The sequence below is a fragment of the Chrysemys picta genome, chromosome 12 (genome assembly GCF_011386835.1).
Source record: "Chrysemys picta bellii isolate R12L10 chromosome 12, ASM1138683v2, whole genome shotgun sequence".
Taxonomy (NCBI): Eukaryota; Metazoa; Chordata; order Testudines; family Emydidae; genus Chrysemys; species Chrysemys picta.
The window spans coordinates 31,368,367-31,386,327 of record NC_088802.1 but is presented as its reverse complement, the minus strand read 5'-3'; the positions used below and the strand labels follow the sequence as shown (position 1 = coordinate 31,386,327).

At 50.3% G+C, this 17,961-nt stretch overlaps 1 protein-coding gene across 5 annotated transcripts in view; it reads left to right on the top strand.

Moving 5' to 3' along the window:
- Window positions 1-792: 792 nt before the first annotated feature.
- The window catches only part of GAS7 (growth arrest specific 7), a 224,483-nt gene continuing 207,314 nt past the window's right edge, over window positions 793-17,961 (top strand). For 4 of the 5 annotated variants that reach the window (XM_005305109.3, XM_065562663.1, XM_005305110.3 and 1 more), the window contains exon 1: window positions 793-1,051. In XM_005305109.3, coding sequence (XP_005305166.1) covers window positions 869-1,051 — 183 coding nt within the window. In that variant the 5' untranslated portion in view covers window positions 793-868. The remainder of the gene's footprint in view (window positions 1,052-17,961) is intronic. The other variant, XM_065562664.1, reaches the window with a different exon arrangement.

Below are 17,961 nucleotides of genomic sequence, written 5' to 3'. Positions count from 1 at the left end.
CCCCCTCCAAACCTTGGAGTCACAGCCATCCTCACCTCTGAGACTCCCATGGACTCACTCTCAGCACCCTGCACCCCCGAGACCCCTCCCTCCCACACCTTGGAGTCACTCTCAGCACCCGGATACATCCCATCACCCCCCCTACACACACTGTGGTGTCACTCCCAGCCACCCCCACTCTCCTGAGACACCCTTCCCCCTCACACACACACTCTGGACTCATTCTCAGCCACCCCAGAGAGAACCTCCCCCCCCGCACATCCTGGAGTCACCCACGGTCACCCCTCCACCAACGCACCTTCCACCCAGACCATAGACTCATTCACAGCTAACCCCAATCGCTCGCCCCCACCTTGGGATCACAGTCATCCCCACACCCGAGACACCCCCCACACACCATGGAGTCACTCTCAGTGCTCCGATACATCCCATCACCCCCCTCCCACCCACCCCCCCCCCCTGTCTAGGGTGACCAGATAACAAGTGTGAAAAATCGGGACGGGGTGGGGGTAATTTGCACCTCTATAAGAAAAAGCCCCAAATATCGGGACTGTACCTATAAAATCGGGACATCTGGTCACCCTACCCGTGTCACTCCCAACCACCCACCCCGGGAGTCACCCACGGCTACCCCCGATACATCCCATCAACCCCCCGCTCGGTGTCACTCCCAGCCACCCCGACCCCCATCCGAGTCACTGCCACTCCCGCAGGCAGGGCCGGGCCCGAGGCGAGCGGCGCTGCCCGCGGGAGGGGCGGGCCGGCGGCGGCCGGGCGGGCTGGGGGCGCGGCCCGGGGGCGGCTCGCGCTCGCTCGCGCTCGCTCCGCACTGCCAGCGCCGGTCGGGCGGGCAGCTCCGCGGCGCAGCATGTCGGGCTCGCGCTGCCAGACGTTGTACCCTTTCTCCGGGGAGCGGCACCGGCAGGGGCTGCGCTTCGCCGCCGGGGAGCTGCTCACCCTGCTGCAGGTGCCGGACGGCGGCTGGTGGGAAGGGCAGAAGGAGGACGGGCTGCGCGGCTGGTTCCCGGCGAGCTACGTGCAGCTGCTGGAGGTAGGAGACTGGAGACACCGAATGCCTGGCGCGGGAGGCTCGGGCCGCGGGGGAGTGCGGGGTAGGAGGCGAGTGTAGGATTGTGGGGAAGGGGGATCAGGAGAGGAGTGCGGGGTTAGGGGAAGGGGGATCAGGAGAGGAGTGCGGGGTTAGGAGTGAAGGGGGTCAGGAGAGGAGTGTGGGGTTGGGGGGAAGGGGGATCAGGAGAGGAGTGCGGGGTTAGGAGGGAAGGGGGTCAGGAGAGGAGTGTGGGGTTGGGGGGAAGGGGATCAGGAGAGGAGTGCGGGGTTAGGAGTGAAGGGGATCAGGAGAGGAGTGCAGGGTTAGGGGTGAAGGGGGTCAGGAGAGGAGTGTGGGGTTGGGGGAAGGGGGATTAGGAGAGGAGTGCAGGGTTTGGGGAGCAGGGGGAAGTGCAGGGTTCGGGGGAAGGGGATCAGGAGAGGAGTGCGGGGTTGGGGGAAGGGGATCAGGAAAGGAGTGCCAGGTTGGAGGACTGCGGGGTTTGGGGAGCAAGGGGAAGTGCAGGGTTGGGGGGAAGGGGATCAGGAGAGGAGTGCGGGGTTAGGGGGGGAAGGGGATCAGGAGAGGACTGCGGGGTTAGGGGGGGAAGGGATCAGGAGAGGAGTGCGGGATTAGGGGGGAAGGAGATACATGAACATCAGCATAGGCACTAGGAGGGAAGGGCTGCACAAGTGGGGCCCCGTGATGGAGCGTACATGAAAAACGCTAGGTGCTGTACGAATCTGTGCAGGTGGCTAGCTCAGGATGGAGCTGTTGCCTTCCCCAGACCCTCTGTCTGGGCACTTGCCACTGGCTCTGCTCACACTCCCTAACCTGTGTGCAGGGCTGAGCCCTGGCAGAGCAGTGTTGCCAGCTTGGGGCCCAGCCCTTCCCAGCACTGGGGGAGAGAGGACACCTGGTGTTAAGGCTCTTGTTAAAGTTGCTAATCACCAGTTGTGTGTTTGTTAATATCGCTTTTCACAGCAAGTCCTGGCAAATTAAGACCGGGATGGGGTGGGGATTGAGGCAGCGGGGGCCAGGGAAGATGGATGTGGGGCTGGGGGAGGCAGCAGAGGCCAGGTGTAATGGATGGGGGGCCCCGGCTACCGCATGGTCGGGGGGTGAGGATTGGCGGCTGGGGGTCAGCACCCGCTGCTGTGTGGTCAGGGCTGGGGATTGGCACCCACTGCAATGTGGCTGGGGGTTGGCACCTAGGGTTGGTGCTTGGGGTCGACACTCGCTGCCGCGTGACTGCGAAAGGGGTAGGTATTGGTGTCCAGGGCTAGCACCAGCTGGATCCCGGGGTTGGCGCCATGTGACCAGAGCCAGGGATTGGCACCGGTGGCCAGCATCCACTGGAGCTCAGGGTCGACATCCAGCAGCAGTGTCCAGTTTCAGTGGCCAGGGTTGGGGATCGGAGTGCGTGGCCGGGGGTTGGCGCCTGGGGCCAGCAGCCGCTACCGGGGATGGCGCTTGGGGTCCACACCTGCTGCCATGCAGCCAGGGTTAGGGGTCAGGATCCAGAGCCAACACCTGCCGGAGCCTGAGGCCAGGGATCTGCACCCAGGGCAGGCAGCCGGGGCTGGGGAGCTGCTGGAGCCCAGGGCCAGCGGCTGGGGGTCACAGTGTGCTGCCGGGGATCAGCACCTGGGGACAGTGGCTGCCGCCGGGATTGGGGGTTGGCGCCATAGGCGAGAGCCAGGGATTGGAGCCTGCGGCTGCGCGGCCAGGGGTTGGCGCCTGAAGCCCCATGGCTGAAGGCCAGGGCTGCGAGGCCAGAGAAGAGCTGGGGGTCAGCGGCCGAAACTCTGCGTCCAGAGCCTGCTGTTGGCGCCTGAAGCCCCATGGCTGGAGCCCTGGTCTGCAGCCAGACTCCCTGAGTCCCCACCACCCAACCACACCAGGGCTAAAGTGTGAGCCCCACTAAGTCCCCCTTCCTCCCAGGTAGAGAGCTCACCTTGCTCCTTCAGCATAGTTCTCCACCTGTCTCCAGAGACAATGCAGGGCAGCGCATCCAGGAGCAACAGGGAGGGAGGGAGAGAGGCCGATGCTTTGACCCCCCATCACCGCCCAGCAGGCTGTCATGGCAGCGGGGAAACCCCCTGGTGGCCTCATGCCAGAAACGCTCATTCCTTTAAAACCCTTTCACCTCTGGTATGTTCCACACCTTGCTGAAGTCATTAGTTGCAGCCACTATGCAATGCAGTGATATCACAATACCCCAGGAATACAGTGCTGGGAGCTCACCAAGGGCATTTATTCAACTCACGTCTGCAGTAAAGCTGTGTTTCACAGTGCTCTGTATGAGACCTTTCCTCCTGGGTTAGGGAGCCTCCCAGTTGCATCTGCTGCATAACTATGTACCCCTCAATGGTGAGCTTGTTCGCATCCAGATCCATGTCCTTTGGTCAGACCTGATTTGCCCTGGGTTCATGATTGTGTTATATAGAGTCTTGGTGTCCATGTGACCTCCTGCTTGGTTAGAAACGTGTGTCTCTTTTCCTGGCTAGTGCTGCATATACTAATAATGACAACCCGCCACTAACACAAGAACGCTTTGGTGAATGGAAACACCCGCTTCATAGCAGGTATTTCCATCTTTGTCACTAACATTGACATTTGCTTCCAGCACCCCAGGTCCAAGCTGTCTTCAGGGCTGTCCAGTTTCAGATTTTAGTCCTGCACTGAAAACCAGCCTCAAGTACACCTCACTACCAAGCACTCATGTTATCTGATTTGCAATAGCTAAAGAGCTGCTGAGAAATTCTCAGAGTTGTGTGTCTGTGTGTGTGGTGGTGTAAGTACAGGAGCTGAGTTGTGCGACCACATGTGATCCTGGGAAGCTCCCTCCTTACCCATGGCCCTGGTGTAGGGGGTGAGCTGAGGGCAGAAAAAGGCTTGGCCCTCAGGACCACTCTCATTTATGCCAAGGACTGTGGTGGCTCCTTTGAAGGGTGTAGAGGTGATGTACAGTGCTTGGGCTGTGCTGTGATATGTCCCCAGGAGCTGTCACCTGTTGTCGGATTGTTTTCTAGGAAGTATTCCCTTCAGAGCCGAATAGTGATGTGATTAGGGGTATAGATTGGCTTCCGTATGAGGAGAAATTAATAAGACTGGGACTTTTCAGCTTGAAAAAGGGGTGACTAATGGGGGGATATGATAGAGGTCTATAAAATCATGAGTGGTATAGATAAAGTAAATAAGGAAGTGTTATTTACTCCTCATAATACAAGAACAAGGGGCCACCAAATGAAATTAATAGGTAGCAGGTTTAAAACAAACACAAGAAAGTATTTTTTCACGCAACCCTCTGTCAACCTCTGGAACTCCTTGTCAGAGGGTGTTGTGAAGGCCAATTCTATAATGGGGTTCAAAAGGGAGCTAGATAGATTCATGGAAGATAGGTCCATCTATGGCTATTAGCCAGGATGGGCAGGAATGGTGTTCCTAGCCTCTGTTTGCCAGAAGCTGGGATTGGGTGACAGGGCATGGATCATTTGATGATTACCTATCTGTTCATTCCCTTTGGGGCACCTGCCATTGGCCACTGTCAGAGGACAGGATACTGGGCTTGATGGACCTTTGGTCTGACCCAGTATGGCCATTCTTATGTTCTTATGTCCTTGAGGTAGTGGAGTGTCTCCTATTTCTGTGTGTTTCATACAGGGTGGAAGACATTTACACAATAGCAGTGTCTCAAGGGGCTTGTTTAAAATTACATTTCAGTGTCTGCTTTTCTGATTTGTGTTTAGCCAGAAATCCCTTATATAAGAAGCAGCAGCAGCATATGCAAATTCTGCTTCACTGAAAATTGTCAGCACTTTTTTATAGGTACTGTCGTCTCCCCTAGCTGCAAATCTTTGTGTGGAGCAGAATGTATGTTCCAACAATGCTGGAGATGGCTTGGGAAGCTGCCTTGGCCAGCAGCCAGCTTTGGACCAAGAACTGCCCCATTATTTTGCCTTCATTGGGTGGCACTTTCACATACTGATGTAAAAAGCAATACAAGGCACTTGTAAGGCCTCTGCGACCTGTTTGTCAGCTGTTTAAGGGTCACCCACTTCTCCATGTTGGCTCTTGCAGAGGGGAGTAACAGCACGGATAATTTCTGTGTGGAGTGGAAAGTGCAGTGGTTATGTGGCTTCATTCCTGCCTTATGCCACTCCATATCCATCTCATTGCCCTCTGCAGCCTCAACATACTGGCTGAGCTGCAGGTGGCCAAGGAAAAGCACGTGGGAGACAGCTTCTGCCCATGAAAGTGACTTAGTTACCAAAGAGTTTAAGACTTATGTAGGATCCTAAGGAACAATGCATGCTGTGCCTGGAGTCTCTGGTGCTTTGGGCAGCAGTAACTCTCTCATTATGTAAAAGCAGCAAAGAGTCCTGTGGCACTTTATAGACTAACAGACGTATTGGAGCATGAGCTTTTGTGGGTGCATGCATCCGAAGAAGTGGGAATTCACCCACGAAAGCTCATGCTCCTGTACGTCTGTTAGTCTATAAAGTGCCACAGGACTCTTTACTGCTTTTACAGATCCAGACTAACACGGCTACCCCTTTGATACTCTCTCATTATGGTGTTTTCAATCCAGGGGCTGACAACACCATACTGTCAGGGAGGCCAGCCATTGCAGCGCGACTGGGGGGATGTATGGGGAGCACAGGCCAGCTGAAATGTATGGCTCTGAGCCTTGACAAGAATTGCAGTCTATCCGTGGGCTTGCTCCGGCAGGAAGTAGAAAGGAAGAGCACGGGACCCCACTGATCTTTCTCCTGACCTCTTTTACCAAAGACAGAGAGAGGATGCAGGTCTGAGGGGAATATATTCAAAAGTGCCTCATTGATGTGGGAGCCTGACTCCCACTGGCTTCCAGTGAGTTCCAGGCTCCTAAGCACTTAAGTCACTTCTGAAAATGGGTCTTGGACTCCCAAGTCACTCAGGTGCTTTTGAAAATGTTCCACTAAGCAACTGTCTGCATGTTCATTGAAGCAAAACCAACGGCCTGGCAAAGGCAGGGCCAGCCTGCCGAGAAAGGTAATCTCAACAGAAGCAGATGTCAGGAATTCAGTCCTGTCTGTCCTGCCCTGCCAGACACAAGGCACAGTAGATTTACCTGCTAAACCCTACAAACCTAGCATAATCCAGGGGAGAATGAGCAGCCATGCTGTGCCCACTGCTATCAGACACTACAGTGTTCTGTGTCTTTTAGCAAGAAAAATGTGGGCTAAATGTCTTTATCAGAGGTGCTTTGATATCATGATGATGGGCTTGGTATAGGAACCTAAATAGCACTGAATTGTCTGGATAGTTCATATAGCAAGACTTAACCTGTTCCTTCTAAAAATTCCACAGGTTAAATTTCCAAAAAAATGTTACACAATATGTGCAAACGATCCAGCCAGTGGCCCAGCTTTGGGTTTCTTAGTATGTTCAAAGGTTTATAGTAAGGTTTCAAACACTTTCACAACAAATCAGTCAAACCCTCTTGAGACTAATCATTATTCCTTTATTTGGCATTCTTTAAAACACCAGCCCCATCCCCATCCTAAGCTGGGGCCCCCTTGAAGGACAACAAAACTTACAGACAAAACCTGCTTTATATTCAGCAGCAGCCAACATGACCTTCTACACAAAGGAACCAATGAAGAAAAAGAATCCACCCTCCCAAAAAATCCCTCTTAAGCCCTAAGAGCCTCATGAATAAAGGTGGTCCTTCCAGTGTGCTCTGCTGGCTCCAGCACCATGAGTCGATGACAGACTATGCAGGGAGAAGGCTCCAATGCAGAGGGCCCCTCATGGAGAACACCCTGTTGGCAGCTCTCTCTTCCACACTGAAGGGAATCCAGTTGGAGCATTCCATTATCTTCAGCTGTGGGACGGTGGCACGGGGGGGAGGTATATCTCAGGGAAGCGAGGAGGTGTATGGCGGGGTGGCACAGGGGAGGTGTATCTCGGGTGGCGCGGGGTGGGTGGCACAGGGGAGGTGTGTGGCAGGGTGACATGGAGGAGGAGTATCTCAGGGAGGGCCACCTGGCCACAGGCAGTGGCAGGAGAGATGGTCTGTCTCCTCCCCTTGCTGGCAGGCTGGGGCTGGAGGAGCAGATTGTCCCTTCCTGAGTCTCTCCTGCAGACTGAGGTTATAGACAGGCCAGTAGCTGGGCCTGGCAGTGCTGTGCTGAGCTGTGCTGACTGGCTGCAGGGAGCTCCTTGCCCCCTGCATTCCCGCTGGTCTCTGTGCGGGGCAAGAGCTGGGCTATCCCAGCTGCCCTCTTGCTGTTCCAGCATCAGGGCTTTGCAAAGGGTCAGAGAATGCTTGCAGTCTGCCTGGCTGTCTTCTGCCTCTCGCTGGCTGCTGGGATTGCTGTTGTCTCCCCTTCTCCATTGGCTGAAGGAGGAGGCTTGCCAGGATGACTGGGGGTTGCATCCCCCTCCCCTCCTGCCTGCTGCTGGGGGAAGTCAACAGCACGGGGCTCTGTGGTAGAGCCCAGGGGCAAGCTACAGTTGCTCAAGGAGTTATTTTGGGGAAGTTCTCTGGCCTGTGCTGTGCAGGAAGTTGGACTAGTTGATCACAGTGCCCCCTTCTGGCCTTAGAATCTATGAATGTTATTGGGTGAAGGAAAGCTCCCTCCATTGCTATCATGAGACAGGGCTGGAGGTGAACGGGAGTACATGTAGGCTGGACTAACTGTACGACTGGCCTTGGCTATGCAGTGTGACTTTGGAGAATTTGGCAGACCCATGCTTGTGTGCAGTTCTGGGCAGCTGCTTTGAGTCCTGCCCTGTGCTCTGGTACTCAGTTTTTTTTTTCTGATCATGTGGGAAGCTAATTATCCCCTGCCAATTCAACCTACAGAATCACAGAGGGCAGCGTATAGAAGGGGGAGTGAGGGCAGGTTATGATTGTCAATTGAACAGAACCGTTATATAGAAATGAATGCAGCGACATCACTACCCATTCCAGAAGCATTAGTTGTAGGGTTTAAGGAAATGAAAGTATTAGAAATGCAAACTCACTAGGGACTGAAATTCAGCTTTGGCATTTATGCAACAGAGATTTTCAGAATGTTGATAAAACCAAACCAAGCCATTTTTCTAAGGATCGTCATGGAGCAAATGCTCAGCACTGGGTGATCATAGGGGAAGATCAGCCCCTGCCCACAAAGGTTACGCTCTATGGGCTCGAGCCTGCTGAGCTGGTTAAGTAGCCAGACGGTGGCACAAGGTCAGCAGTCCTAGGCAGCCTCAGCATAGTGATTAGCTGCCTCTGATACTACCAGGTTTAGTGAAGTTAAGCTACTTTGCTCAGTGTGGATCTACAATTTATGTCAGATTAGAAATACTTACATTTGGATAACCAGCTCAGTACAAGACAAAGTGAAGCATCAGCAGAACTGAGTTCAGATCCCTGCTATGCCACCAACTTATTTCATGAATGTGTCCAAAACACTTGAACTGTCTCTCTTTAATTTTCCTATATGTAAATATGGAGGGAAATAATGCTCAGCTGCCTTTGCTTCCATTGATCTCCTACGGATTTATAAACCAAGTGCTATATTCGTGATAATGTTATCATTATGTTCTCAAAACACATGCATTTCCCTTCACTTTGATAGCACTGCAGCATTCACTTCTTGTGTTAAAGCACAGGCAAGCCAGAGCACAATATATCAGAGTAATGTGGGGGCGGCTGGGCGTGGTGAGGATGACTCCCAGTGCTTTCAGGAATACAGCACAATAAACCTTTGCATGATAGCATGGGTGAGGCCTAATAAGGATTTGTAAGTGGCCAGTAACAACTCATAGCTGTTTTTGCAGTGGCATTCTTGGATTTAACTGGAGATTTTATAGTATATAAATCAGAGCTATTGAAGTGTGATAGAAATACTAGCAGACATGTAGTGGGTATGCTGCAGACCCCAGGAAAATGTGCAAGGGTTTGTTTAGAGAAAGCACACTCCGCACGGAAGCAATGCTTGTAGTTAAGATTGCACAAGCATGTCCATTGTAATGGGTCTTTCCTCAATATCTTTAACTTTAATCTTTCAGTCTGAAACTTTGCACATTGAGCACAAACCATTCAGAGGCTCTCATGTTCAAAGACAGGGGGGAAAATGCTGTTTTGCCATTACAAAAACAGGTTTTGCTCCATATTTTTAAGGGTCTAAGGCCCCAGTAGGACATGACAGACACGTGACATTTGTACAGTTATGGTTCCCATGTCATAGGTGTGGCTAGCACTGGCCTGGTGAAAATTGGTTTGGTTTGGTTTGGCTGAGTTACATGGGTTAGTTAGGTACCAGGTGCATCAACACTGGCTGTTGTTACACTACAATAAAGTACTGGCCACTGACCCATTGACTTTGCATGCATGTGCCTATGTACTCCAGGTGAACAGATCCATGAACAAATATGAAGGGGCTCCTACATGCTGGGTGAAGGTCTCTTTGGGAGACCGCTTACTCCTTCTGTATAAGGTGAGAGCTCTGCAGGAGCCTGGGTTCGTGTGTGCAGAGCTTGTGCAGATGACAGTAAACTACTGCTCTCTTGCAAATAGTTGCACACGGTGGAATTTATTTCTCTATTCACTTTTGTAAACACATTTGGAAACTCCATTAAAAAACTACATGAACATTAAGGTTGCAAAGTGACGCACTTGAAAGTCCGGAAATGTCAAAGATCACTTCTGCAGCCTCAATTCTGCCACTTGTGTGTATGTATTAGGATTAGGGTGCACTCTTTAAATAACTTGATCAGAGACTATTTTTTCCAATCAGATCGACCTGTCTCACTCACAGGGAGTTGTATGGCAATGAAGCTGGGGTGCAGAAGAATACTGCCTCATTCAGCAAGGGTCAGTGAATGCGATAAAGTTCCATTTGGCTGCTGTCTCATTCAGTGCAGTAGGCTGGTGGTATATGGTGGCTACACATTGGACAATAAGTGTACAGATACACATTTAAAACCTGCTTCAGTCCCTGAGCTCTGTCTCCCTTGTGCACTGAATGAGGCAGAAGAAACTAGTATGTGGTCATGCAATTCAAGACTGTATTGTCATGCACGTATACAAAGTGGCATGGGCGACCCTAATGCTGGCCTGTCCTAACTTAGAGTGCCTGAATTTGCAACTTTAACAGCATTAATTGCATCTAGCTATCTATATGTGTAGCCCCCCCCAGTCCACCCAATTACCTCCTTCAGTGCCCATCTCCTTACTGGTTCTGATGGACAGGGCTGGGTTCATCTGGATTCCACCTCCAGTTCATCAGGGTGTAATTTCCTTATTTTCTTCCCATATGAACTTATTTGGTGGTGCCTCCACCCCCCTTGCTCCTTTCTGGCAGGGTCACCGGGGCAGGTTGGAAGAAAAATTCTAACTGCAGGCTACCCCCTGCTTTATAAATTAATGGAGATATCCTATCTCCTAGAACTGGAAGGGACTTTGAAAGGTCATCGAGTCCAGCCCCCTGCCTTCACTAGCAGGACCAAGTACTGATTTTGCCCCAGATCCCTAAGTGGTCAATCCCCTCAAGGATTGAACTTACAACCCTGGGTTTAAGCAGGCCAGTGCTCAAACCACTGAGCTTTCTTGCCACATAGTTAGAGACTCCCAAGAAATAACACCAACACATACAATATATTCAATAGAGTAATAAATGGGTTGTAAATATAACACAACAGGGTAAAACACAACTCTCAGGGTCACCGGTGCCCACACTGTTAACACCCATGAATTTCCCCAGTCACGTGATCTGAGATAGCAAGAGTAAATTTCAGTGTCCCATTGATATGCATCCTTGGAGGGACCCTTGATTGACCTGTGTCAAAGATATCTTCTGTAGCAGCAATAAGCAACTTGGGTGACTTGGTTCAGTCCTGCCCAAGGACTCGCAGGTGGGCTAAGAGGATGAGCCCCTCTGCAGGTTTAATAGGCAGCAGGTAATGAAATCCCCAAACCCTTTCCCCTGGTCTGAAGACACAGTTTAGGGAGCAGGGGTCTCGCAAACAATTTCCCTGACTAGCTAAGTGAAAGATAGTGCACTCAAAATTCCGTGAGTGATCCTTGGGTTCAGAGATGGCTCTGGACTCTTCAGCCACTGATCATCACAGTAGGCAGGTGTCCTCTTAATACAGGAATCAGGCTGCTTCTGTTCCCAAGGTTTCCCCTCTCCACAAAGGGGTGCAGGGCTCAGGTAGTAATTATAATAACTCTGCTAAAATTGCTCTCTCCAGATCTCCTACCCCAGCACTCAGCCACATGCCCGGCCGGCAAGCAGCCCTGAGATAGCACCAGAGCAGCACTTGTCATGTGGTGATGGGTTTATCTAGGCGCTGGAGGGCAACTCACCTGGCTGAGGGGGAGTTTTCCAAACAAAACTCTGTACACTGGGTGTTACCTTGCACAGGGAAAGGACCAAGCTGGCGGGGATTGCTGCCTGGCACCCAGAGGCCGGTTCTCAGGGGACCCTGATGCACCCTGGGTCTCACCTACTCACCCACAGCCAGTCCTGCCCTTTCAGTGGCTGGCTCCATACCCCTCAAAATGGCTTCTCCTCTCTCCCAGTGCTCCTGGGGATGGGTGTCTCTCTGAGGACCTTACTGTTGGTCAGAATAACTCTTCTTCCAGAGCATTTACTTGTCAATCATTCAACTCTAACCACCCAGCCAGACACTGCCCTTCCTCTGAGCAGGCAGCTGGTGGCCGTCCAGGAACCTGCCGTGCTCCCCTGAGTAGCCAGGGCCCCTGTCGCTCTGAATTGCAGCCCTCCTCTCTCTTTCTTGGTTGCCTGGTAGACTGAGTCTGCCCTTGGCCCCCTGCCCCCAGTGACAGTGTGCTACTAGCACACACAGACCCCGGGAAGCTCCTTGGGGGGTTACATATGTAATTTGTATTTCAGGTGGTGTGTAAGTAAAGCTTTAGGGAACAACGGGAGCTGCTGGGTACTGATGAATTCTGAAAATCTGGCCACTCCTTTTTGGTGCAGTCAGTAGGAATTTGATGGAGTTTTGCTTTCTGGATTCATTTGAATTATGTTTGTTTGGTAAATAACTGGCCAATCAGCATTAATGAGATGTAGTAGTCATAGACTATACTATTGCTTTGATCTCTCCCATGGCTGTTTGCTTAGGTGAGCATTTATTTAGTTTGCACAGCAATGGCATGTTATCAGGGCCCTACTTTCCTAAGTATGCACTTATACAGGGCTTGTTTTTATTAGAGCGCGGTGCTTTGGACTGCACTGACTGCTCTCAACTGACACTCTGATTGAGAGTGCAGAGGTAAGCTGTTCTTTTATTAGGGCAAGCTCCCATACTTGTGGTTTTAACTCTGCATTACAGCAGCATGGCATAATAACCAGTTTCTATGGGAATCTTTGGGAATTTTGCATTTGTTTTCACTGTGGACAGAATAAGGCCTGTAACTGAGTGTGGTGAGGAAGTCATAGATTGCGTGTTATGGATTTCTGTACATCTGTCTGTTCGCAGTAAGGTGTGGGGTGTGGGGAGCACCACTGCTGAGCATGGAGGTCATTCATTCAGCACAGCTAGTTTGCACCTCAGGGCCAGTGGCTGTTCAGCGGCTTGCTGCATCACTGCCATTGTGGAGTAACATACCACAGCGACATGTGTTTATCTTGAAAAATAAATGCATGATTTAATGGAGCTGGAATTTTTATGTTTTGCCATTGTGTGGCTGAGTGTAAAACATTACCTGGTAAGGGGGTCATTGTGCAAGAAGCTTTGTGTGTGAGAGAGACCTGGGATGATAGCTACCAGGGCAGTGCTGATGGGTGTGCTTGCAGGGCCAGCTGAGGCCAGCTCTACATTACACACTTCTGCTGGCACAGCTCTGTCAGTCGGGGAGTGATCCCTGACCAGCACAGCTGTGCCAGCGAACCCCTAGTGTAGATGCAATTATAGCAGCAAAACTGCCTCTTTATAGCTTGTTTTGCTCAAGGGATTGGAATAAATTTATCAGTAAAAAGCAGAGTTTTGCTGGTGTGGCCCACACACTTTATGGGTGTGGTGCTCTGTCCCACCTAGTGGCACTGAGACCACTTAGATCTTAGAGAGCGATTAATGTGTCTACAGCATTAGCTAAGGGCCATGTGGCTTTTAGCTCATGCGGTAGAGGCTCATGCACTAAACTCCAGAGATCCCAGGTTCAGTCCTGCCTGCCGATGACCAGAGTCTGTCGATGTTACACTGGTATAAACTATGAGCACTTTGCCAGCATAGTACAGCTGTACTGGCAAAGCACTCCTAGTAATGATGTAATTTATATCAGGAAGAAAGTCCTTTGGCCAGCATAGCTTATACCAGTTCCCTGAACAAAATAAGCTATGCTGGTAAGAAGACATGTAGGGTATGTCTACACTTAAATGCTACAATGGCGCAGCTGCAGCGCCTCAGTGTACCACCTATGCCGGCTCTCCCATCAGCATAGGTACTCCACCTCCCCGAGAGGTGGTAGCTAGGTCAACAGAAGAATTCTTCTGTCAACCTAGTGCTGTCTATACCGGGGATTAGGTCGGCAATAGCTGTGTCTCTCGGGGGGTGGATTTTTCACACCTCTGAGGGACGTAGCTATACTGATGTAAGTTCCTAGTGTAAACCAGGCCGTATGCACGAGAGCTATGTCAGTAAAAACTCACCCCACCCCCCCCAGTGGACATTAGTATGCCAGCAAAACTTTTATGTGGAGACCAGGCCTAAATTACACATCTTACAAAATAAAAAGCACTCAGACAAAGCAGCCTAGAATCCAAAGGCCAGACCTGGGACTGAGCACTTCAACTAGAAGATAAAGAGACCTCTGCACCTGGTTCCTCCATTGCTTGGATCATAGCTGTCTTTGGTCCTAAGAGTACAAGCTTCTGTTGCCGATCAGAGCAGAGCACTGTACACTGATCCCAGTGGTATCTCAGATTGTTTTATAACTTAGCATCTTGAGTGCTGGATGATAACACCTAGGGGGCATAGGAACTAGTAATCTGTATTTTGTAGCAAGGCAGGTGTACATGATGTATAGGAACAAGGGAGTATCCTTTGAAATAGTTTGTGAGCCCTCTAGTGGCCCTTGGCAAGAACTGGTAGTAATCACTGTCCATTCCCAGAAAGCCATTTTATGGCTGGGCTGCTGTAAGGAGAAGCTTCAACCTTGGCTGAAGGTGCCTGAAGCCAGCCCAGGTAGCAGTGTGTATGTACCAAGGCCTGGCATGCTGCACACATTTAATAAACATGGCACTTTGGGCTGCACTGTGCCCATGTGGTTCCGTTATATCGTGTGTTGTGTAAAGACAAGAACTGGCGATGAGGACAGGGTCCTAAGGACCGAACCCTGAAACAGAGAGTGACTGCAAAGGCCTAGGGAATGTAAGAAGGAAACAGCAGCTTGGAACACTGGAACTGGCAATAAACTGCTCATTTAGGAAAAATAGAAAAAGGGTTAAAACATATGATGAATGGATGGCCTGATGCACACAAACAACGGTTTCCATCAGACGTTGCTCCAAAAGAGCAGGAAGTGTATCTCATGGGTGCCTGCTGTGTGTCACTAGAGTGGTACCTACATAGCTCCAGTCCCATGTTCTCCAACAATTATACAAAGGCCATTTGGGAATTGTAAGAGTGGAAGTCCTGGCCAGAGGTTTTGTGTCCTGGCCAGGGATTGGTACAAAAATAGGAAATAGCGAACGCTGTTAAGGTTGTCAGCAAGCACAACACATAACTAAACATGCTCTGTTGTATCATTAGGAGTGGCCAGTTACTCCAGGGCAGTGAATCCACATAGACTGTGCTGGACTGTTTATGGGACAAATGTTTTTGTTTGCAGTAGATGCAATTCTAAATGGCCTGAAATATTATGTACAAATTCCTCTGGTTCCGTGCTGATGGTGGAAATATTCAAACTCTTGTTTTCATGGATGGGGGGTCCTGAACAGATTGTAAGTGACAAAGGAACTAATTCACATCCAAAGAGTTTCAGCTGTTTGTCAAAGGAAATGATATCAAACATGTCACATCAGCTCCTCACCATCCTGTCACAAATGGATTAAAAGGAAATGGAGGAAAGATGTATCCAAACATTCAAAAAGAAGAACAGGAGGACTTGTGGCACCTTAGAGACTAACAAATTTATTAGAGCATAAGCTTTCGTGGACTATAGCCCACTTCTTCGGCATCCGAAGAAGTGGGCTATAGTCCACGAAAGCTTATGCTCTAATAAATTTGTTAGTCTCTAAGGTGCCACAAGTCCTCCTGTTCTTCTTTTTGCGGATACAGACTAACACGGCTGCTACTCTGAAACCAAACATTCAAGCAACTTATTTGGGCTGGGGAAGGTAACTTACAACACAAGATTATAGGAATGCAACCCATGCTACACAAATCAGATGCCAGCCATGTTGTTTATAGGATATAATTTAAGGTCTTGCTGGGACTTGTTAAAGCCTCATCTACAGAGAGACACTGGTAAGAAACAGAGTGATCAAATGGCCACAGCCATCCCTGATTGCACAGATTTCACGAGGGAGAAAAGGTCTCAAAAAGAGATGAGGAAAATAATTAATGGCAACCTGGACTTCTGCAGTATTCTTTTTGAGATGGGATGAACAGTCCTGCACATGGGATCCAGATGAGGCTGCATGTTGATTTATATAATGGCAGTAGAATATTGTCTGTATTGTCTCACTCTTATTTGTTATGCTTGATAACACCTTGTTTCAGGCGTGCTGGAAGAATTTGTATAGTGGGGATGCTGAGAGCCATTGAACCAAACTGTATACCCTGTATATGATGAAAATCACTTCAAGCCGGGGTGGGGCAGCACCCCAAGTTCCAGCACCTATGCCTTGTTTGCTCTTTGGATTGCAGCTGCACAGGATTTTGTTGAACCATCTACAAAGATTCCCAGGTCTTTTTCTGAATTGGTACAGTTTAGAAACCCAGTAAGGTGTCTGAATAGTTCAAGTTTTCCCTCTAATGTTCCTTTATCAAGATTGAATTTAATTAATTTTCCATCATGTTGCCCATTCACCTAGAATCACAGAAAAGCGGAGTTGGAAAGGATCTCCAGAGGTCATCTAGTGACTCGCTCTGGGGCAGGATGAAGTGTTCCTGGGCTATCCCTGAAAGTAGGAGCGGCGCCAGGGTTTTTGCCGCCCTAGGCGGCAGGGCTCCTCCTCTGAGCATTCAGCGGCAGGGGTCCTTCCGCTCCGCGTCTTTGGGACCCGGCAGGTCCCGGAGCAAGTGAAGGACCCACCGCTGAATTTCCGCTGAAGACCCGGAGCGGAAGGACCCCCCGCCGCCGAATTTCTGCCGAGGACGGCAAAATGCCGCCCCCCAAATCCTGCCACCCTAGGCAACCGCCTAGGGTCGCCTAGTGGAAGCACCGGCCTTGCCTGAAAGCTGTTTGTTTAACGTGTTCATAAAAACCTCCAAGGATGGTGATTCCGTAATCTCCCTAGGTAGTGTGTTCCAGTGCTTAACTATTCTTAGAAGTAGAAAGTTTTTCCTAATATCCAACCTAAATCTCCCTTGTACAATTCCTGCAGTCTCTGAGGTGAAATGATGAAGTCTTGTTCTAGAAGCAGCAGCCCCAGGATTTGGCAGGATCCTGGATGCAGGGGGAGGAGAGAGAGGCATGTGAGGTGATTGGGAGGGTAATGGAGATGTTTATGGAGCTCACTGCTCTGGGAAATGGCAGAAGTCTCAGTGTGTTCTGTTTGTGGCAGCAGTGGGACATACAGGAGATGTGAGACTGAACAGAGGGAGAGCTCTGACCTTAAGGATGAGCAAAAATGTCACTAAGGAAGGAACAGCCAGAAGCTGGGCTGATGAATTCAGTGCTGTTCACACTCCCAGAGAAAGACGTCTGGGGCTTCCAGAATTTTTAAAAAAAAAGGTCGGTTGAAGAAATCTTTCCAGCACATGATTGGATGATTTCAGGTTTGCCAATGCAATTGACTGCCTAAGCAGCAGATTTGCTTCCCCTGCACCAGCTGTTTTATAATAGGACTAACTCATTATCTAAAGCCAAGTAATCACTTTCAATAGCAAGATTTAGATGAGAATCCATGATTTACCCTGCTGCAGTATGTGCCACTGGCATTCACAGTGGTAACCCCACTGTCAGATTGGGTTTCTGCTCTGAGCACTGCTCAGATATACCTTTGTGAGTCTGGATAATTACTTTGGGAAGCCACCGCTATGGCATGCATGTGCCAGGAGGGTTAGTGATAATTCTCCAGACTCTGGATGGGGGTCGAGACGATATGGCCTCTAAGGCAGCGGGCCTGGCAGGGTTCATGCTGGCACCATGCATTATCAGTGGGTGCATGTTTAACATGCAGGGCCACAAGGCAGTGTGCTGTTCTGAGGCACTCTGAGGAAGAGGGTGGACTGCACATATCTGAGCAATGCCAGCCTCCAGCAAGTAGCTGTTGTTCATTTGAAGGGGGTGAGTTAATTGAGCTGAGGGGCCTTTCCTCTGAGCAGATCAGTCAGCCTTCTCTGTGTTTCCTTATCAGACTCTGGGCTCTGAAGTCTTTGAACAATAGGGCAGGCTGCCACCTGGATCTGGGTTGTTTCCTGATCCTGCAGCTTTTGTTCCAAAGGCCTTTGAACTAGTGGAAATGACTCTTGTCCTTTACTAGCTTTGTCCCTGGTGTTCATGTGTGTTCTCTGTGTCCTAGTGATGCCGTGGGTATTGTGGGGGCTCAAAGCACAGGCAGTGTCAGAGAAAGGGGAATAGTGGGAGGGGACAGGAGCAAGGACTGTTATAGCCATCTCCCCTGGCAGCCAAGGGCCCACACCAGACTTCTGCACCCATCAGCCACCCAGCCAACAGCAGCCTGTGTTCTGAAGATTAAAGAATTTGGGACCGTGTGCACTATGGAAATCAGGGC